The sequence below is a fragment of the Pseudophryne corroboree genome, chromosome 12 (assembly GCF_028390025.1).
Source record: "Pseudophryne corroboree isolate aPseCor3 chromosome 12, aPseCor3.hap2, whole genome shotgun sequence".
NCBI lineage: Eukaryota > Metazoa > Chordata > Amphibia > Anura > Myobatrachidae > Pseudophryne > Pseudophryne corroboree.
Window position 1 is genome coordinate 36,218,080 of NC_086455.1, and position 23,394 is coordinate 36,241,473.

The 23,394-nt window shown below is 46.2% G+C and overlaps 1 protein-coding gene across 1 annotated transcript in view; it reads left to right on the forward strand.

Moving 5' to 3' along the window:
• The window catches only part of LOC134980475 (cysteine-rich protein 2-like), a 166,184-nt gene extending 143,141 nt beyond the window's left edge, over nt 1-23,043 (forward strand). The window contains exons 7-8 of the mRNA XM_063947318.1: nt 19,090-19,147; nt 22,597-23,043. Coding sequence (XP_063803388.1) covers nt 19,090-19,147; nt 22,597-22,664 — 126 coding nt within the window. The 3' untranslated portion in view covers nt 22,665-23,043. The remainder of the gene's footprint in view (nt 1-19,089; nt 19,148-22,596) is intronic.
• Nucleotides 23,044-23,394: the final 351 nt, after the last annotated feature.

Sequence of the window (23,394 nt, forward strand, 5' to 3'; positions counted from 1 at the left end):
TATGGAGAAGTGAGCCTGTGGAGAAGTTGCCCATGGCAACCAATCAGCATTGCAGTAACATTTCTAATTTGAGTACTATAAAATGATACAGAGCAGCTGACTCACTTCTCCTCTCTTTTCACTGCTTCATGAATAGACCCCTTAAGTTCTCTTCCAGCGTTATGTTCACCTTTGTCGTCGTCTTAGATTCCCCTAGCTGTGGGGTCATGCCACTCTAAGTATTACCCCCTTTCTTCAAGTTTTCAAGACATTTGTTGTTAAAGACTTTTAAATAATCGCTTTTCAGCAGATGAACTTGGCAGACAAGCACCCGAGCGTATCATTCTATAAGCTGTCATATGCTTAACACATGTTGTCAAATAAAAATAACTTCATATTGTAAGTCTGGCAAGAGCCAATTAGTAACCGCAGGATCTGCAGATGCTCAGCACATTTCCATGCATGTGCAGCAATTTGTAACAAGTGCAAGACAAGTGCATGCCATCTACTCAAGTTGAGAACTGCCCACATTCAAGTGCGATCATTTTTGGGGTTGTGGGCACAGATAGCAACGCTTATACTAGCCAAATTTAAAATAAATGTCTGATGACTACTTAGTTTAATCCTGCTTTTATGCGTCTTTATATTACACATTTTGACATTTGCACATTAATGCCTTTTCTCTGACGTCCTAGTGGATGCTGGGACTCCGTAAGGACCATGGGGAATAGCGGCTCCGCAGGAGACTGGGCACAAAAAGTAAAAGCTTTAGACTAGCTGGTGTGCACTGGCTCCTCCCCCTATGACCCTCCTCCAAGCCTCAGTTAGATTTTTGTGCCCGAACGAGAAGGGTGCAAGCTAGGTGGCTCTCCTGAGCTGCTTAGAAGTAAAAGTTTAAATAGGTTTTTTATTTTCAGTGAGTCCTGCTGGCAACAGGCTCACTGCATCGTGGGACTAAGGGGAGAAGAAGCGAACTCACCTGACTGCAGAGTGGATTGGGCTTCTTGGCTACTGGACATTAGCTCCAGAGGGACGATCACAGGTTCAGCCTGGATGGGTCCCGGAGCCGCGCCGCCGGCCCCCTTACAGAGCCAGAAGAGCGAAGAGGTCCGGAGAAAGCGGCGGCAGAAGACGTTCCTGTCTTCAAATAAGGTAGCGCACAGCACTGCAGCTGTGCGCCATTGCTCTCAGCACACTTCACACTCCGGTCACTGAGGGTGCAGGGAGCTGGGGGGGAGCGCCCTGAGACGCAATAAAAACGATATAAAAACCTTATATGGCTAAAAAAAAATGCATCACATATAGCTCCTGGGCTATATGGATGCATTTATCCCCTGCCAGTTTCCTGAAAAAAGCGGGAGAAAAGGCCGCCGTGAAGGGGGCGGAGCCTTTCTCCTCAGCACACAAGCGCCATTTTCTTTCACAGCTCCGCTGGAAGGACGGCTCCCTGACTCTCCCCTGCAGTCCTGCACTACAGAAACAGGGTAAAACAGAGAGGGGGGCACTATTGGCAGCTAATATATAAATACAGCAGCTATAACAGGGAGTAACACTTATATAAGGTTATCCCTGTATATATATAGCGCTCTGGTGTGTGCTGGCAAACTCTCCCTCTGTCTCCCCAAAGGGCTAGTGGGGTCCTGTCCTCTATCAGAGCATTCCCTGTGTGTGTGCTGGGTGTCGGTACGATTGTGTCGACATGTATGAGGAGGAAAATGATGTGGAAGCAGAGCAATTGCCTGTGTTAGTGATGTCACCCCCTAGGGAGTCGACACCTGACTGGATGGTAGTAATTAAAGAATTACGTGACAATGTCAGCACTTTGCAAAAAACTGTTGACGACATGAGACAGCCGACAAATCAATTAGTGCCTGTTCAGGCGTCTCAGACACCGTCAGGGGCGCTAAAACGCCCGTTACCTCAGATGGTCGACACAGACCCTGACACGGATACTGAATCCAGTGTCGACGGTGACGAGACAAACGTAATGTCCAGTAGGGCCACACGTTACATGATCACGGCAATGAAGGAGGCATTGAACATTTCTGACACTACAAGTACCACAAAAAAGGGTATTATGTGGGGTGTGAAAAAACTACCAGTGGTTTTTCCTGAGTCAGATGAATTAAATGAGGTGTGTGATAAAGCGTGGGTTTCCCCCGATAAAAAACTGCTGATTTCTAATAAATTATTGGCACTATACCCTTTCCCGCCAGAGGTTAGGGCACGTTGGGAAACACCCCCTAGGGTAGATAAGGCGCTCACACGCTTATCAAAACAAGTGGCATTACCGTCTCCTGATACGGCCGCTCTCAAGGAACCAGCTGATAGAAGGCTGGAAAATATCTTAAAAGGTATATACACACATACCGGTGTTATACTGCGACCAGCGATCGCCTCAGCCTGGATGTGCAGCGCTGGAGTGGCTTGGTCGGATTCCCTGACTGAAAATATTGATACCCTGCATAGGGACAGTATATTATTAACTACAGAGCATTTAAAGGATGCATTACTATATATGCGAGATGCACAGAGGGATATTTGCACCCTGGCATCTAGAGTAAGTGCGATGTCCATTTCTGCCAGAAGAACGTTATGGACGCGACAGTGGTCAGGTGATGCGGATTCCAAACGACATATGGAAGTATTGCCGTATAAAGGGGAGGAGTTATTTGGGGTCGGTCTATCGGACCTGGTGGCCACGGCAACGGCTGGAAAATCCACCTTTTTACCCCAGGTCACCTCTCAGCAGAAAAAGACACCGTCTTTTCAAACCCAGTCCTTTCGTCCCTATAAGGGCAAGAGGGAAAAAGGCCGCTCGTTCCTGCCCCGGGGCAGAGGAAGGGGGAAAAGACTGCACCATGCAGCCTCTTCCCAGGAGCAGAAGCCCTCCCCCGCTTCTGCCAAGTCCTCAGCATGACGCTGGGGCTCTGCAAGCAGACTCGGGCACGGTGGGGGGCCGTCTCAAGAATTTCAGCGCGCAGTGGGCTCACTCACAAGTGGACCCCTGCATCCTGCAGGTAGTATCACAGGGGTACAAATTGGAATTCGAGACGTCTCCCCCTCGCCGGTTCCTGAAGTCTGCTCTACCAACGTCTCCCTCCGACAGGGAGGCAGTATTGGAAGCTATTCACAAGCTGTATTCCCAGCAGGTGATAATCAAGGTACCCCTCCTACAACAGGGAAAGGGGTATTATTCCACGCTGTTTGTGGTACCGAAGCCGGACGGCTCGGTGAGACCAATTTTAAATCTAAAATCTTTGAACACTTACATAAAAAGGTTCAAATTCAAGATGGAGTCACTCAGAGCAGTGATAGCGAACCTGGAAGAAGGGGACTATATGGTATCTCTAGACATCAAGGATGCTTATCTCCATGTCCCAATCTACCCTTCTCACCAAGGGTACCTCAGGTTTGTGATACAAAACTGTCATTATCAGTTTCAGACGCTGCCGTTTGGATTGTCCACGGCACCACGGGTCTTTACCAAGGTAATGGCCGAAATGATGATTCTTCTTCGAAGAAAAGGCGTATTAATTATCCCTTACTTGGAAGATCTCCTGATAAGGGCAAGGTCCAGGGAACAGTTAGAGGTCGGAGTAGCACTATCTCAGGTAGTGCTACGTCAGCACGGGTGGATTCTAAATATCCCAAAATCACAGCTGATTCCAACAACACGTCTACTGTTCCTAGGGATGATTCTGGACACAGTCCAGAAAAAGGTGTTTCTCCCGGAGGAGAAGGCCAGGGAGTTATCCGAGCTAGTCAGGAACCTCCTAAAACCAGGACAAGTGTCAGTGCATCAGTGCACGAGAGTCCTGGGAAAAATGGTGGCTTCTTACGAAGCGATTCCATTCGGAAGATTCCATGCAAGAACTTTTCAGTGGGATCTGCTGGACAAATGGTCCGGATCGCATCTTCAGATGCATCAGCGGATAACCCTATCTCCAAGGACAAGGGTATCTCTCCTGTGGTGGTTACAGAAGGCTCATCTTCTAGAGGGCCGTAGATTCGGCATTCAGGATTGGATGCTGGTAACCACGGATGCCAGCCTGAGAGGCTGGGGAGCAGTCACACAGGGAAGAAATTTCCAGGGCTTGTGGTCAAGCATGGAAACGTCTCTTCACATAAATATGCTAGAGCTAAGGGCCATTTACAATGCCCTAAGTCAAGCAAGGCCTCTGCTTCAGGGTCAACCGGTATTGATCCAGTCGGACAACATCACGGCTGTCGCCCACGTAAACAGACAGGGCGGCACAAGAAGCAGGAGGGCAATGGCAGAAGCTGCAAGGATTCTCCGCTGGGCGGAAAATCATGTGATAGCACTGTCAGCAGTGTTCATTCCGGGAGTGGACAACTGGGAAGCAGACTTCCTCAGCAGACACGACCTCCACCCGGGGGAGTGGGGACTTCATCCAGAAGTCTTCCAAGTGATTGTAAACCGTTGGGAAAAACCAAAGGTGGACATGATGGCGTCCCGTCTCAACAAGAAACTGGACAGATATTGCGCCAGGTCAAGGGACCCTCAGGCAATAGCGGTGGACGCTCTGGTAACTCCGTGGGTGTTCCAGTCGGTATATGTGTTCCCTCCTCTTCCTCTCATACCAAAAGTACTGAGAATCATAAGAAGGAGAGGAGTAAGAACGATACTCGTGGCTCCGGATTGGCCAAGAAGAACTTGGTACCCGGAGCTGCAAGAGATGCTCACGGAGGACCCGTGGCCTCTACCTCTAAGGAAGGACCTGCTCCAGCAGGGACCTTGTCTGTTCCAAGACTTACCGCGGCTGCGTTTGACGGCATGGCGGTTGAACGCCGGATCCTGAAGGAAAAAGGCATTCCAGAAGAAGTCATCCCTACCCTGATCAAGGCCAGGAAGGATGTAACTGCAAAACATTATCATCGCATTTGGCGAAAATATGTTGCGTGGTGTGAGGCCAAGAAGGCCCCTACGGAGGAATTTCAACTGGGTCGTTTCCTACATTTCCTGCAAGCAGGATTGTCTATGGGCCTAAAATTAGGATCCATTAAGGTTCAAATTTCGGCCCTGTCGATCTTCTTCCAGAAAGAACTGGCTTCAGTGCCTGAAGTTCAGACGTTTGTCAAAGGGGTACTGCATATACAGCCTCCTTTTGTGCCTCCAGTGGCACCTTGGGATCTCAATGTAGTTTTAGGGTTCCTAAAATCACATTGGTTTGCACCACTTGCCACAGTGGATTTGAAATATCTCACATGGAAAGTGGTAATGCTGTTGGCCCTGGCTTCAGCCAGGCGCGTATCAGAATTGGCGGCTTTATCCTATAAAAGCCCTTACCTGATATTTCATTCGGATAGGGCGGAATTGAGGACTCGTCCTCAATTTCTCCCTAAGGTGGTTTCAGCGTTTCACATGAATCAACCTATTGTGGTACCTGTGGCTACTAGGGACTTGGAGGACTCCAAGTTGCTGGACGTAGTCAGGGCCCTGAAAATATATGTTTCCAGGACGGCTGGAGTCAGAAAATCTGACTCGCTGATTATACTGTATGCACCCAACAAGCTGGGTGCTCCTGCTTCTAAGCAGTCGATTGCTCGTTGGATTTGTAACAAAATTCAACTTGTACATTCTGTGGCAGGCCTGCCACAGCCAAAATCTGTTAAAGCCCATTCCGCAAGGAAGGTGGGCTCATCTTGGGCGGCTGCCCGAGGGGTCTCGGCATTACAACTCTGCCGAGCAGCTACGTGGTCAGGGGAGAACACGTTTGTAAATTTTTACAAATTTGATACCCTGGCAAAGGAGGACCTGGAGTTCTCTCATTCGGTGCTGCAGAGTCATCCGCACTCTCCCGCCCGTTTGGGAGCTTTGGTATAATCCCCATGGTCCTTTCAGGAACCCCAGCATCCACTTAGGACGATAGAGAAAATAAGAATTTACTTACCGATAATTCTATTTCTCATAGTCCGTAGTGGATGCTGGGCGCCCATCCCAAGTGCGGATTGTCTGCAATACTTGTATATAGTTATTGTTACAAACAAATCGGGTTGTTTATTGTTGGAAGCCATCTTTTCAGAGGCTCCTACGGTTATCATACTGTTAACTGGGTTCAGATCACGAGTTGTACGGTGTGATTGGTGTGGCTGGTATGAGTCTTACCCGGGATTCAAGATCCTTCCTTATTATGTACGCTCGTCCGGGCACAGTATCTTAACTGAGGCTTGGAGGAGGGTCATAGGGGGAGGAGCCAGTGCACACCAGCTAGTCTAAAGCTTTTACTTTTTGTGCCCAGTCTCCTGCGGAGCCGCTATTCCCCATGGTCCTTACGGAGTCCCAGCATCCACTACGGACTATGAGAAATAGAATTATCGGTAAGTAAATTCTTATTTTTCACACCAGCAGCTTTGAACACGGGTTATTGGCACATGAGCGCGCATAACCCGTGTTCCTGTGCGGTGTGAAAGGTACCAGGGGCAATATATACCGGGTTGAGCGACCCCGGTATTTCAACCCCGTTAGCGAGCAGGGTTGAACGCGTGTTCAACCCGGCTCGCTGTGCGGTGTGAACGGGAGCCGGTTCAGTGCGACCTGTTTCCCGTTCAGTGTGTGGACAGGCGGCGCTTGGCGATTATGTGATCTCCCAGCACCGCCCATGCCGCTTCACCGCCGCCGTCACCAACCCAGCATATTGCCGGTTTGCAGTCTGCGGTGTGAAAGGGGGTATTGAGGCGGTATGAAAGTGGTATTAGTGGCTGTGCAGAGATGAGTGCAAGTCAGTATGCAGAGCGTGTCATCCATGTTCTCACACGCCACATGCTGCAGACCCGAGCATGCTGTATAGAAGTACAAGCGATGCAGAGTCTTCTTACGACCAAATGAGCGCAGCTAGGCTGTAATGAGGCATTGATCCCATTCAGGGTGTGTCGATAGAAATGCGGCCAGTGTAGCATTGACCATAACTGTAAATACACCTGTGCTCAGATGGATCCCTTGCAAGGGAACACTGACGACGATAAGGGGTATCAATCCATGTGTAGGGATAGGGGCTGTCTGGACACAGAGAAGAGCACAGCTCTGCATAGTGGGGGATATACACCTTTAGCGCCATGCAATGCAGGGAAGCTTCTTACACTCCATTGGCCCCTTACTGTTTTATTACATTAGGATTTAGAATTTTGTCTGGTATGTGGATGCAATATTAGGCATGCTTATTGGGCATTCAATACGGAACCAATCTCTTACCATCAGAAGGTGCAATCCCTTACAACCCGTTATTAGCAGCATTCACATGGCTGGGCTGTATTGACCCTTTATTGACATGTAGGCTGTTTGGTCATTGTATTACTTCAATGCAAAGGGATCCAGTCGCATAGTCGACAGTTATCTCAACATATTTCAACATTATAAAATGGTATCCATTTAGTAGTATTCTTCATGTACATGAAAGGGAGGGGTTAATCTTAACAAAAAACAAGACCGATATCCCCCAGCACACCAAATAAAATCAGCAATAAGGGACCAACCAGTATCAGAGAAGCCTTGCCGAGGCCTGGTGGCTTATCCATATCTTTGCAAATATATGCGACTAAGATGTCTGAATTTTCTATTACCATATAGCGTTTAGTCTAATTGCTGATACTATTTGGTGTGCTGGGGGATGCCTGTCTTTTGTTTCCTGACATGGTTCAACATGTCATCAGATACCACATTAACTCAGAATTCTTAGTGTCAGCATGTGAAATGTTTAAATTCTCAAAACAATAGTAATAATTAAATACATTAAATTACATCCAAAATACAGCAAACAGTAACTATTTTGTCAAAGAAAGGAGGTATCATTATAATCACAGAAACATAGAATTTGGCGGCAGATAAGAACCACTTGGTCCATCTAGTCTGCCCCTTTTTTTTACCAGATTTTTATCTTGAACGTTATTTGATCCTTATTTCTCTGTAAGTATATCCTTATGTCTATCCTATACATGTTTAAAGTGATCTACTGTCTTAGCCTCTACCACCTCTGATGGGCGGCTGTTCCACTTGTCCACTACCCTTTCTGTGAAGTAATTATTCCTCAAATTTCCCCTGAACCGCACCCCCCTCCAGTCTCAGTGCATGTCCTCGTGTCCTATTGCTTCTCTTCATTTGGAGAATGTTTCCTTCCTGGACTTTGTTAAAATCCTTGATATATTTGAAAGTTTATATCATGTCCTCCCTTTCCCTTCTCTGCTCCAAACTATACATATTGAGATTATTATTATTTTTTGTCTTTCTGGGTACTTTTTGTGATGTAGGTCATGCACCATTTCAGTTGCCCTTCTTTCTGGAGGCCATATCTATCCTTTTGAAGATATGGCCTCCAGAATTGAACACAATATTCTAGAAGAGGCCGTACCAATGACCTATACAGTGGCGTTTTTACTTCTTTCTGATGCTGATTCCTCTCCCAATGCAGCCAAGCATCTGACTAGCCTTCCTCATTGCTTTGTTACATTGCTTACCTGCCTTTAAGTCACCAAAAATAGTGACTCTTTCCTCCTCAGTAGTTTCCAGTATAGTGCCATTAATACTATATTTAGCCTAGATTTTTGAGACCTAAGTGCATGATTTTGCATTTTTTGGCATTAAACTGTAATTGCCACACTCTTGACCATTCCTCTAGTCTACATAGATTCTCAATCATTTGCTTTATCCCTCCTGGTGTGTCTACTCTGTTGCATACCTTTGTGCAAAAAGGCATACTTCCCTTTAATGCCATTTGCAATGTCACAAATAAAGATATTAAAAAGCACTGTTCCAAGTACAGATCCCTGGGGTACTCCACTGGTATAATTTACCTCCTGTGAATGCACTCCATTTACTACAACTCTCTATTTTCTATCCTGCAACCAAGATCTTATCCATACAACAATTTTTGTATCGAATCCCAAGCTTTCAAGTTTATGTAGCAGTCTGTGATGTGGAACAGTGTCAAAAGCCTTACTAAAGGCTATCTTCATAGTATTTTATTTTCTAAAGATACTGGGCCTAAATGTTTGCGTACAGCTATGACGGTGGGTGGGTGGACTGCGCATGTACAGAACGGTCCTACATCGTCTCACGCATGGCCCCCTAAGCTGCAGCCTGATTGACAGGCAGGGGGCATGGAGGGGATGGAGCAGATTTACTGGCCTCAGCACTGCAGATGCGGCAAACATGGCGACCGGTGATCTGATGCTACGCCTTCGGATGCAGCAGTCAGATTTGCAAGGCCGGCAGGAGATGTCTTTTGACCTCAGTCACCTCCTGTAACATTAGCATATTTTAGCATCTCTGCTGGTCCAAAGACGCAAGAGGGATGCTATTACTGTCCACCTCTGACTCGCCCCAACAGTAGTCTAACAACCTATTGTATATACAACGTACTGATTAAACAGGTATGACCTGCATTATATCAGCTCTTGGCCTACATACGCTCTCATTTCTGTTTGTGAAACGCAATAACAAATTATTCATGTTCTTAATCAGGCTTTTGTCTTGGAGCCACGGGTGACGCAAGCATTATTTTCCCATCTTAATGGCGCCGCAATGAATTCATAGGTTCATAATCTGTTTAGATGAATAGCTGTTTATTCAAGCAAAATTGTACAAGCTGCTTCTATTACCTGTGCTGTAACAGTCCTTATTATAGCATGTGAATCCTTCCAGAACTCCCTGGCATTGAATGTCTGTCATGATTAATTGATGCATAATTGTTTTAAGATTCCTTTACAGTAACTAATTTGCTTCATTTTCTTTTCACCTCCAGTGATTACCAGCTAGAAAACTTTTCTATAATCCGTTGTACACAATTATATATAGTTAGCTGCTTATGTGTGTTATAGTCTCACATTTTACTAGAGTGACAAAATCAGCTTTTTGTAATGCGTTGCTTTTATAAACATATTAAGCATAACATTTCTCAAGGCGTTGGCCCATATTAAGTGGGTGCACGGGAGTCTTGAGTGCTTATAATGGGGAACGTGGAATAATGCACATGTTTGGACAGCTGCATCCACCAGGTGGGGCTAATGATCTAATGTCTGATAATGATTACATGTTATTTGGGAAAGCTACACAGTGCAAATGACATAACTCTCTTTATTTAAGTAAATACTGCTGTGTTAAACCCTGCTTTCAATTACCTCAAGTTTAGTGCAAGTCGGGAAAACAAACAGTGTGTGAAATTTTCCAATCAAATACATCAGTGGTCACAGTAGCGGATCTTGCCAAGGGCAAGCAGGACTTTTGCCCGGGGCGCCGCCTTCCGGAGGGCGCCGCACCAAGGCAAGATCCGCTGCTGCTGTTCCCCCCGCTGCCCGCTGCTGCTGTGAAGGGAAACTAGACGCGTACGCATCTAGTTTCTCTTCGTGGAGAGGTCCTTTACTGTGCGGTGCGCAATGACGTCATCGCGCACCGCACAGCAAAGGTCCTCTCCACGAAGGGAACTAGACGCTACGCGTCTAGTCACCGCGCACCGCACATCATTTCAGTTTATACAGGGGGCGTAAATGACCACGCCCCCTGTACGAAGCCACGCCCCCTAATGCCACCCGAGCCGCACAGAGCCCCAGAACCGGCCCTGAGTGGTCAAACGTTTTAGACTAGCCCCATGTGTACAGATTTTATTAAAATGTGTGTGCTCTGAAACTATAGCATAGAACAAATACACAATTGGTGGTAAATAAAGAAGTCCGAGTATAAACACAATTTACCTACATTTTTGATTCTTCAAAGTAGCCACATTGTACAGATACACTGTTTAGGTGTGTACACACGGTAAGATTTTTTTCTTACGATTTTGAATATATAGTCAAAATCGTAAGGAAAGTTAGTGCACATCGCGAGGTGACTGCGGTACCGATGCGCGGTACCGTGAGGTCGGTATCGCAAGTCTAGATAGACTGTGCAGGCAAGTCAATTTTGGCTATCTCATAGAAAAGATAGTCAAAATTGACACTTAGCCAAAATCGTACATAGGGGGTCATTCCGACACGTTCGCACGTGCTGTTTTTCACAGCGGTGCGAATGGGTCGGTTCTGCGCATGCACGGCGGCCGCAATGCGCAGGCGCGTCGTCGCCCAGCGACGGTCGTCACTGGGCAACAACAAAAAGAACGAAGTAAGCGATCACTACCGCGATCGCAAGAAGATTGACAGGAGGAAGGCGTTCCGGGGCGTCAACTGACTATTTTCTGGGAGTGGTGCGGCGAATGCAGGCATGTCCAGGCGTTTGCAGGGCGGGCATCTGACGTCCATTCCGGGACCTGACAGGCTGAAGACATTGCAGCGGGTAAGTAACTCCAGAGCTACTCAGAAACTGCACAAAATGTTTTTGCATAGCTTGGCTGCACAAGCGTTCACAGCCTTTCTTTGCAATAAAACCCTCCCACATGGGCGGCGTCTAGTTGATCGCGCGGGCAGCAAAAAGTTGCTACGTGCGATCAACTCGGAATGACCCCCCCCCAGTCAGTATCACAAGCACAGTCATTATGTGATTGTGATACTGACCTAGTCCCTATCGCATAGTGAGAATCGGGGTTTAGCCCGAATCTCACCGTGTGTACACACCTTAAGGGCTGAACACACTTGTGGCATTTTTTCTACACTGTAAATCAGGTACTATGGTCGGAAAGTTCTTCCTATCACGGTATCCGAACATCCCACAAATGTTCTTGTATAGTAGATTGCTTTGCTTTCACCCTTCAGTCCAGTTCATCCCAAACCAGCTCAATGAGGTTTGAGACTGTGCTGGTTATTCCATGATTTGTAACCTAGTGTTTTGTTTTTTTTCCCTTGAAGGTAGTTCTGATATTGCCTGGAGGTAGCTTTTGGGTCATTATCTATAGGATGAACCCTTGACCAACTAGGCATAGAGCAGATGATGTTGCATGACGCTGCAAAATGCTGTGATAGCCTTTGTGGTTCAGTCACTCTTAGTAAATCACTGACTCGGAATCCTGCAAAGAACCCCAGGCCATCACGCTTCCTCTGCCGTGTTTGACAATTGGTGTCACAGGGATAGAGGGTTCTATTTACTAAGCCTTGGATGGAGATAAAGTACCAGCCAATCAGCTCCTAACTGAAGCAGTGATAAGAGCGGAGAAGTGAGTCAGTGGAGAAGTTGCCCAACCAATCAGCACTGTAGTAACATTTATAATTTGCATACTACAGTATAAAATAATACAGAGCAGTTGACTTTTCCACACTTTTCACTGCTTTATGAATAGACCTCTTTGTTTGAAAAATTACACTTTTGGCTGGTACTTTATCTCCATCCACTTTACCCAAGGCTTAGTAAATAGACCCATTATTTACTAAGTGACTTTCCCAGCGTATTTACGTTAGAAATTTAAAAGGATGATGGTTTTAATCGCAAAACAAAATGGTATTGCTTTTAAAAGCATTGCCCATTTAAATTTAGTGATTAAGGTGGTCATTCTGAGTTGTTCACTCGCTAGCTGTTTTTAGCAGCCATCAAACGCTATGCCGCTGCCCACTGGGAGTGTATTTTAGCTTAGCAGAAGTGCGAACGAAAGGATCGCAGAGCGGCGGCAAAGTTTTTTTTTGTGCAGTTTTAGAGTAGCTCAATACCTACTCAGCGCTTGCGATGACTTCAGACTGTTCAGTTCCTGTATTGACGTCACGAACACGCCCTGCGTTCGCCCAGCCACGCCTGCGTTTTTCTTAACACTCCCTGAAAACGGTCGGTTGCACCCAGAAACACCCTCTTCCTGCCAATCACTCTGCGGCCAGCAGTGTTACTGAAAAGCTTCGCTAGACCTTGTGTGAAACTACATCGTTCGTTGCAATAGTACGGCACGCATGCGCATTGCGCCGCATGCGCAGAAGTGCCATTTTTTGCCTCATCGCTGCACAGTGAACGAATGCAGCTAGCGATCAACTCAGAATGACCACCTAAACCCTTTGTAAATTACTTCACACACTGAGGAATCATCCTTTTGCCTACTCAAAGGCATACAAAAGCACTGCATAATGAACCAAAAATTTCCGTAAGACCTTCTTCCAGTCTTCGGTAGTCCACGTGCAGTGCTTGATGACCCATACAACCATCTTCTTTTATTGCTGCAGAACAGCTGTAAGTTTTTATCCATTACTTGCTCCCTGAAAATATTACTCTGGCTTCTCAGTATAGCATTCCTATTGTCAGAGGGGGGTGAGGAAATTGGGCGGGAGACACACTTAACATGCCACATATGCATGTATCCATTTTCTAGCATGAGCTACCAGCTACAGCCTAGGCAGTGATCAACCACGTATGCCACCTTTCTTTTGATGGGCAAAGAGAGATCGCCTTTGCTATCAGCTGGGATCCTCACATTCCACTTTGGTCTCTGAAGCCATTTCCATTGGCCAGTCCTATCAAATTCCAAGTTACCCCGAGGGTTCCCAAGCACTGTCTTTCATGTCCCTGGCAATTCCAATGGTGGTTAGAATGGGTTCAAGGACTTCAGGTTCAGAATCGCCCTTACCGAACCATCTGGTTTACGTACTACAAACAAGTTGGAATAGTACCCCTTGTTGTGCAGATGAGGTGGAACTGGAACAATGACTTGAGTCTGTACCAGTTTTTGGATGGCATGCTGTAAAGTTAAACTTGCCTCTTGTGAAATTGGTAAGCCTGATTTGAAGAATCTGTGAGGTGGGAGCTCTTGGAACTCCAGTCTGTAGCCCTGGGAAATAAAATCTATGACCCAGGGATCCCGGCATGAACTTGACCAGATGTGACTGAAGAATTGCAGTTGGGCTCCCACCTGACAGCCTTCCAGGCATCGTGGTCCACCGTCATGCTGAAGGCTTTGAGGAAGCAGAGCCTGAGCTCTGTTCCTGAGCACCTGCAGTTGCTGGTTTGCGTGGTTTACCTCTTGCGCCTCTGGAGGCAGTAGAAGCACCTCTGGGTTCCCCCCTCCCCCCTTCCCCTAATAAGTCCCTAACCAGCCCTGCCTGAAAATAACAAACATATAAAATAAATGCAGAAAACTCCTTCAGGTGCTTCCATAAGCGTGACCGGCTACTCCGGGCACATTTTCTAAACTGAGTCTGGTAGGAGGGGCATAGAGGGAGGAGCCAGCCCACACTATCAAATTCTTAAAGTGCCCATGACTCCTAGTGGACCCGTCTATACCCCATGGTACTAAATGGAACCCTAGTATCCTCTACGGACTACGAGAAAAGGATTTACTGGTAGGTAATCAAAATCCTATTTTCTCTGGATTGGTAAACCTGAGTAGTGGTCTCCTCCCCAGCATTAATCCTGTAGAGTAAGTATGAGTAGCCCAGGGCTCAGGGTAGACTAGCATTTCCAGTCCATGGTCGTAGACCTATAAAGCACAAAGTACAGTTACTTGGAGTCATAACTGTCGGCACCTATAATCGCTGGAACAAAGGAGCTTTGTGTGAGCCTTATTGATAGAAAGCTGTAAAATGGCTCAATCTCTTCCAAGCAATGTACGTACAATTTTTAACAACATTTACATAACACAAACAATTGTGCCACATAAATGCAAGAACAAATATGTAGAAGTGCCACCCATTTTTCCTTATGAGAGGAGGTCACATACTGTACAGGATCAGATTGTGTTAATGTGCTTGGTACCCTGCTCTCACATAATGGTGCAAGTAGACAATACAGTAACTGTGTCACTGAACAAAAGCTATATTTTGCAATTAAGGGGGTAATTCAGAGTTGATCACAACAGCAAATTTGTTAGCAGTTGGGCAAAACCATGGGGGTCATTCCGAGTTGTTCGCTCGGTAAATTTCTTCGCATCGCAGCGATTTTCTGCTTAGTGCGCATGCGCAATGTCCGCACTGCGACTGCGCCAAGTAAATTTGCTATGCAGTTAGGAATTTTACTCACGGATTTTTCCTCGTTCTGGTGATCGTAATGTGATTGACAGGAAGTGGGTGTTTCTGGGCGGAAACTGGCCGTTTTATGGGTGTGTGTGAAAAAACGCTACCGTTTCTGGGAAAAACGCGGGAAAGCCTGGAGAAACGGAGGAGTGTCTGGGCGAACGCTGGGTGTGTCAAACCAGGAACGACAAGCACTGAACTGATCGCAGATGCCGAGTAAGTCTCGAGTTACTCAGAAACTGCACAGAGATGTCTTATCGCAATATTGCGAATCTTTCGTTCGCAATTTTGATAAGCTAAGATTCACTCCCAGTAGGCGGCGGCTTAGTGTGTGCAAAGCTGCTAAAAGCAGCTTGCGAGCGAACAACTCGGAATGACCACCATGTGCACTGCAGGGGGGGGGGGGCAGATATAACGTGCAGAGAGAGTTAGATTTGTCCAAACATATTTAATTAGCTTTTACACCTACCTATGCTCAATTGATTGTGTTTTTTTTTTCCTTTAAACATCAAAGAAAATTTCTTGACAATTAAATCAGGATAGGTTAATGAAAAAGTAAAGGAAATTGGGAATTTTTGCTTCATGGCATTTTATAGTGGTTGGGGAGGCGTGTTGGAGAGTCTGGTGTAGGTGCAAATTAAAATGAGTGACACTCACTGGTGTATAATGCTATTCTGAGTAGAAGAGTGGTATCTCTATAGCACAGTGTATGTCTCTTCCGTGACGTAGTTGTAGAATAATGTTTGCATATTACCACATCACGTCCATGCCACAATGGGGTGATATTGAGGCAGAAGGAAGATGGTGAAATGAATACTAATAGCATGTACAAATAAAATTCCTTTCCTAGAGATGACAAAAGGCGAGTGTAATACGACCTTAATAAATATACAATGAAGTGCCAAAAGTCATTGGATAGTTGCTTAGTATCGTGTAGGACTCCCTCTAGTCCGTTGAAGTGCAGCAACTTGATGTGGCATCGATTCCACAAGTGGACAGAAGATCTCTGAAGAGAGATGTTGACCTACTCCATCAGGATAGCTTCCCACATATTCGTAGGCGGAGGATCTTGGGTGAGAATGGACCTCTCCGCCATATCCCATAAATGCTCGATTGAGTCATGTTGGGTGAACATGGAGGTCCCACCATTAGTCAGAACTCTCCAGAATGCTCCTTGAGCCAATTCTGGACAACTTGGAACTGATGACACGGTGCATTATCCTGCTGGAATATTCCATCATTGTTAGGGTACATGAAGTCCATGATGGGCTGCAAATTGTCTCTAAGCACTGCAACGTAGCGATTACCAGTCAATTACATGCTCAGGCGAATCAGCGGACCCGACCCATGCCTTGTGAATACACCTCACATCATTATGGAAGCCCCACTAGCCACATGGTGCCTTGTTGACAACTGGGTTGCATGGCCTCATCCTACCATCAGCTCGAAACAACTGGAACCTTTACTCATCGGACCACTCCACTTGTTGCCAGTCCACCAGGGTATAATTAGTGACGTCACAAGCCCAGGTGAGACATTGTGTATGGGTTGGTAGTGTTAACAGGGGCACTCTGGTTGGTCTTCTGCTCCCATGTCCCATGGAAGATAAATAACGCTGCACAGACCAGCTGGATATGCATCGGGTTCCTCATGCAACGATTGTGGAGGTGATTAGAGCCAGTTTCGCTTGTCTGTTACCACAAAAAATTCTGCCCCAACAACACTGGTCAGGATCATTAAGTGCTCATTGTCGGCCACTGCGCTGTCCACGGTGGGTGGTAATGACTTCCATGACATATTCCCGGTACACACGAGACACCATAGATCGAGAAATATTGAATGTCCACACAAGTTCGAAAATGTAAAGTCCCATCTGCACCACCATCATGTCCCATTCGAATTCCGCTAAGTCACGTTACCTTGCCATGAGCAGCCTAGACAGTATTCAAACTGACTCACGAGATGTCCGATTACAACTGATACAGGTCTGGCCATTTCCAAAATGTCACAGTGCAGAGACGCTGCCTACCAGTACCTTTACATACTGCTATCTCATGATTTGGCACCACAAGTATAATACTATAGGCATGTTTGTAGCAATATTGCATAATGTTTATGCACAATGAACACATTTTCATAGATACTGTAAAAATGTTGATTAATGCATAATAAATGAATAACAATGGGGAAATGGGAACCACTGCACTCCATGTTAGCTTCAGAATAACAAATAAGGATAGCGTTAGCTGGAGCATGGAAACCAGTGAAAAGTAATAAGTAATGTAAGTATCATGGTTATTAATAATATAATAAATAAATAAGATAATAATATGACAAATCCAGAAGGCTACGGAAAATTATAACAGTACAAACCCCAAATCAAAAGCTAATCAGGAACTGATCAGGTTAATGCTAACCTAAAACTCTAAGGGGTATATTTACTAAAGTGGGGGTTTCCCATAGCAGCCAAGCAGATTCTACTTTTCATTTATCTAGCACAATAATAGCTAGAATTTGATTGGTTGCTATGGGCAACATCTCAACTTCTATAAACTCGCACTTTAGTAAATATACCACTGAGAGAGTACAAGGGATTAAGGGAAATGTATATGACCACAAAGAGCCTATTGCCAATAAAATCCAGTTTATAAAAACTAATGAAAATGAAGAGCCTAATTATACTCAAAAATATATACGGTCGAGTCTCATTATTATGAACACGGCAGCGCGGCAGCGCGTAGCCCATGAAGTACGTCACGTGTCATGCGCTGGCTTGGGTATATAAGGTGTGCGATAGGGCGTCTGTACACATATCACACATTGCTGAAAAAAGGGATGATTATTGGCTTTTGGGCTATGGATGACAGTATTTCTGAAACAGCGCAGTTTGTGAACTGTTCGCGTGCTGCTGTGGGGAAGGTGTATCGTGACTGGACAAATGACTCTATTGCCCATAGGGGGTCATTCCGGCCCATTCGCACGCAGTGGTTCTTCGCTGTGTTGCAAACGGGTCGGAACTGTGCATGCGCGGCGCCCACAATGCGCAGGCGCGTCGTGGCCCTCAACGACAAGAAGTAAGTGATCGCTAGCGCGATCGCAAGAAAATTGACAGCGGGGAGGTGTTCCGGGGCAGATACTCACCGTTTTCCAGGCGTGGAGATCTGAACGCAGGCGTGTCCAGGTGTTTGGAGGGCGGTTGTCTGACGTCAATCCCGGGACCTTCGTCGCTGGATCTGTCGCACAAGGTAAGTAAGTCTGACCCTGGTCTTGTTTTGCAGGAAACTTTTTTAGCATAGCGGGGCTGCACAAGCGATCGCAGCCCTGCTGTGCCAAAATACACTCCGCCATAGGCGGCGCCAAGTTGATCGCACGAGCAGCAAAAAGTTTCTACGTGCGATCAACTCGGAATGACCCCCATAACCAGCATGGAAACTGTGGAGCACCACGTGCCATTTATGTGAGAGGTGAATGTCTGCTACGAAGGTGTGTGAGGCTGCTGTCTGAGCTGCACGCAGTGGTTATTCTGGCTATTAGCTGGTGGTTTTAATAATGGGACTCGACCATGTATAAAATATGGATATCCCAGATATAATATATATGAAAATGAAAAGAAATTGTACCATTAAAGCAGTAAAGCAAAGTGTATTGCTAGTGGTCAGCTGTGCGGGAACATGTTGCTTCCATGGCTGTCCCCTTCAGTTCTATGACAGTGTGTGTTTTTGCTGCAGAGGCCACCACAAAAGCAAATACAGTCACTTAAGGAGTGAGGGGGAGATGTACTAAACAGTGAAAAAAGTGGAGAAGTGAGCCAGTGGAGAAGTTGCCCATGGCAACCAATCAGCATAGATGTAACATTTATAATTTGCATTCTATAAAAGTATACAGAGCAACTGATTGGTTGCCATGGGCAACTTTACTGGCTCACTTCTCCACTTTTATCACTGTTTAGTACATCTTCCCCTAAACCCCACAGTGAGTTGGAGAATTTCTAATCATCACTCAGCACACTTTACCATTTCCATCTCCCGGTAATATTTTCTAAACTATGGAGGAACAGTTGCAGCAAGGTGACAATCACTAAAGACCAGCATCTACATATGCAATTTGATTTAAAAGTTAGTACGTGTGCCAAGTGTATGGTGTTTTGTTTTTTTTTTTTTTTTAATAGTGAGAATATTTTTATGTATCATTGTATGTTCACTAGTTGCTTATTCGTCAGTTTTTCATATTTTTTTTTTTATCTGACAGCATGACGAGAAGCCCTATTGTCACAAGCCTTGCTACGGAATCCTGTTTGGGCCAAAAGGTTTGTTTATAAAAACTGTGAAGTTGAGATGGAAATGCATGCAAACTGAAACCGTGATAATATAATAGGGTCTATACATTCAGGTAAGCTTGTACGAGTACACCTGCAGTATGCTAATGTTGAAGCTTACTATGATAACAAAGCTTTGTTTACTCTGCGCATGCGTGAACGGGTCCTGCGGCATAGGACTGGCATTGACAGTCTGATGTCGTTTCAGAGACAGGGAGGGGGCAGCGACGGATTCCGTATAGGAAAACGGAGGGGTGTAACTGCCATTTAGAGGGTGAGAAAAGGACAGGAACCTCAGTTCTAGGAGGGAGATTGCCTGCCCTCTGCAGTGGGCAGCTTGCACGGCACCATGGGTACCGTAAGCTGCCCGAAGGCGGGTGCTTTGATCCAGTGCTGCATTTTAGGATGCAGCTAGGACCACTAGTGCAGCAGGAGGTGTCTGCATGTGATACACCTGCTGCTGCATTTACATACAATGCTACATACAATGAATGGAAAGGTGGGACAGGTTCCTATCCGTTCACCCAGTCTGTCTTGGGGTGTGGTGACACCTATTAGGTTCAGGTTTAGAAGAGGCTGCTACCGACATATGCAACAGGTTCTAGCAATTCCATCCCATTTATAGCAGACTAGACGTGCAGTTTATCATAACAAATCATTTTGGCGGTCCTTGTTCAAGGTCCTAGTAACTTAGATGTTGGTGCAGAGCAAGTGTTGGGACGGGTGTAGATCATTAGGTCTAGGTCGACAATGTTTAGGTCGACCACTATAGGTCGACAGTCACTAGGTCAACAGGGTTTCTAGGTCGACATGTGCTAGGTCGACAGGTCAAAAGGTCGACATGAGGTGTGTTTTTTTTTTTTTGGGGAGGTGTCGATTTCTTCGTAGAGTGACCGGGAACCCCAGTTAGTGCACCGTGTCCCCTCGCATTCAGGCAGATTACCGTTCCAATCGTAGTCCACGTGGATTGTTAAGTATGAAAAAGTTCAATGAAAAGAAAAAAAATATGAAATCCTCATGTCGACCTTTTTGACCTGTCGACCTAGCACATGTCGACCTTCCAACCCCGTCGACCTAGTGACGGTCGACCTATAGTGGTCGACCTAAATATTGTCGATCTTCAGACCGGATCCCGTTGGGACTAGAGTCTAACATGGATTCCCTCCAGAGAAGTGTACAGTGTTTCATCTAAAAAGTAGCATTGACTCCCCCTCACTAAAGGCCCGTACACACTGGTCGATGTATCGGGCGTTCTTTTGAACGGCCGATACATCGCGGGACCGTCGGCCAGTGTGTACGGGCGATACGTCTGTGAACTCCGTCGTTCACAGACGTATCGCGTCGGCCGCGCAGCACAGCCGACAGCCAATATATCTAACGATATATTGGCGCGTCGCTGTGTGTGTACGGGGCGGTCGTCCGACCGCCCGTACACATGCTGCGGCGGCCGGCGGTGATTGACAGGTGAACTGGGCGGGCGCGAGCGCCCGCCCGCCCAGTTCATGACCTCAGTCCCCCGACGGATCGGGCTGTGTGTATGCACAGCACACTGCCCGATCCGTACATAGATATATCTGCTGATCAATTGATCTGCAGATATATCTAATAGTGTGTACCCACCTTAAGAAATGAAATGAATGTCTGGTCTTTGTAAATATTATTACTTGTAGCATGGTTGGGACTGTCCTAAAAAAAAATAAGCGTAATAAATCTTCAAGATGAAGGAGAAAATGCATTCTGGGATAGGTTTATTGAGAGGCACAAACTTACATAGAACCATAGAATGTGACGGCAGATAAGAACCACTGGGCCCATCTAGTCTGCCCGTGTACACACACAACACACACACACACACTTTGGAGCCAATTAACCTACCAGTATATATTTGGATTGTGGGAGCAAACCAATGCATGTATGGGAGGAATATACAAACTCCACACAGCGCCATGGTCGGAATCTCTCCCAGAACCTCAGTACTGAGAGGCAGTAATGCTAACCATCACACCATCCGTGCTGCCCTAACAGGAGGGCAGATGATTTCTGTAAAAGCTTTCTACATACCACTTAGGGGTCTCTTCATGTAGCAAAGAAAAGCCCAGTTTTGCGTTAAACAGGGCTCTTCGCTGTTTACTGTAATTCACAGAGCGGGTGATCATAGAGGAGTTCCTCACTTCTCCAGCAGCACCCCCGCTCCGTGGTTGTATTGAGTGCGATTCATGCAAGAACGGAAGCATGACTTTCCACTTCTCAATGGAGTTCAGGTTTTGAGATGGCGCAACCTGAACATGGGTGTGGAAACTGTGAGTTTCCCTGTTCTCTGTCCGTCACCCAACAATAGCTCCGCCCCCTGACCTACCAGCAGCCTCCGGCGCATGTGCAGTGGGGACCCGTAGGAGAAGATGGCACTGCTGCAGCCCAGGATACTGCATCTCATCGCCGGAGAAGTGAGTATATATGAATGCTACTTATCACAGCTATATAGCGCATAGAACTGATGCGATGTATAGTGATAAGTAACAATTCACATTTTGCTTTTTACATGAACAGACCCCTTAGTTCCGTGCAGTCCCCTTTAAAGAAGTGGAATATTAAGAAACGTCAACCACACTATTGCGATACGGTAAATGTTTTATCAGGGAAGCTGCTGCGATAGAGCTACAGGAATGCGTAGCTGTCGTGTAAACTAATCAGTGGAGTAACTAGGGCGGGGCGAGCAGGGCACGTGCCCTGGGCACCAGCACAGTTTCAGGGCAGAGTAGGTGCTTGCCAGAGCCCAGGCCATGGGAAGTGGGGGACCGGAGGAGGGAGCTGCGGCATGGACCTGTGCGAGGAGTGCAGCAGGCGAGCCAGGGAGGAGAAGTTGGGGTCCTGGGCACCAGTGTGTAAGGTGAGGAAAGGGGGAGTTGCCATGAAACCATGCCCTGGGGAGAAGGAGCTGGGGCAGAAGCTGCAGTGTGTGCGGGGAGGGGAATGTGCCACAAAACCACACCTCCTCCCCAGTCAACCACACCCTCTTTTATGAACTGCCTGACCTACTGTAAATATATATTTGGGAGGTATGCATATGTTAAGAAATCTGGAGGGATCTTTGTGCAACATGCCACCAGCAATTGGGGGAGAGCTGTGTGCATTGCAGGTGGGGCAGATGTAACGTGCAGAGAGAGTTAGAGTTGGGTGGGTTATTTTGTTTCTGTGCAGAGTGAATACTGGCTGCTTAATTTCTACACTGCAATTTAGATTTCAGTTTGAACACACCCCATCTAAATCTAACTCTCTCTGCACATGTTACATATGCCCCACCTGCACTGCCCATGGTTTTGCCCATTAGAGAAAAAGTTTGCTGTTGCCATCAGGTCTGGCAGTAGGCCTGTGTGAGAGTTCCTACCCTACTTATGTAAATAAGAGTGAGATTACATCTAAGGAAGTTTCTCTTTCTACAGGTGTGAACACAGGAGGTGTTGGAAGCTACATCTATGAGAAAGAACCTGAGACAAAGGCTCAGCCCTAAGAAGTTCCCGCAGCTGTCCCTACTTCAACCCTGGGAGACCCGTCTCACAATATTTGTATTACTTCTAGCTGATGACACGAAACTGGTTATTAGAGAAGCGTAGATAATACAGCTTTGGTACAGTTGAACAAGTTCAAAAGTTACATGTTTTATACCTGATGTTGAAATTGATGCTGCCTTTAAATTATACAGTACGTGATTCAATGCATAGTCTTCAGTACTTTAGAAGCCAGGGAGAGCCTTGTGCTACTGTATGTGAATTGTTTCTGTATGTGCTTCTGAGAATTTCAGTATTATTTGTTCTTTTAATCTTCTATAAGTAGAGAAGTTTCCCAAACACTGAACATGATACAGCGCATAAAACGGCCATTTCATGCTTCTTATGGCTGAGTGGCTATATACCTTTATACATATAGGGGCGAATTCAGAGCTGGCGTATGTCTGCTTTGTGGATGGCTCTTGCGATGTTTTAGCACTGCATGGGCTACGGAACATGAGTACATGGATATACAGTCAGATGTCTGCATATATGCCCGATTCTGATTTGGAAGTAAAAGCAAGTAACTGTGCACCTGGCAAAACAATGCTGTACTGCAGGTGTTGCAAATGTAACATGTGCAGAGAGAGTTAGATTTGGGTGGGGTGTGTTCAAACTGAAATCTAATTTGCATGTAAAAATCAAGTTGTCTAGTATTTGTGGGCTGCATGCAATAGCAGCCAGTATTTACCC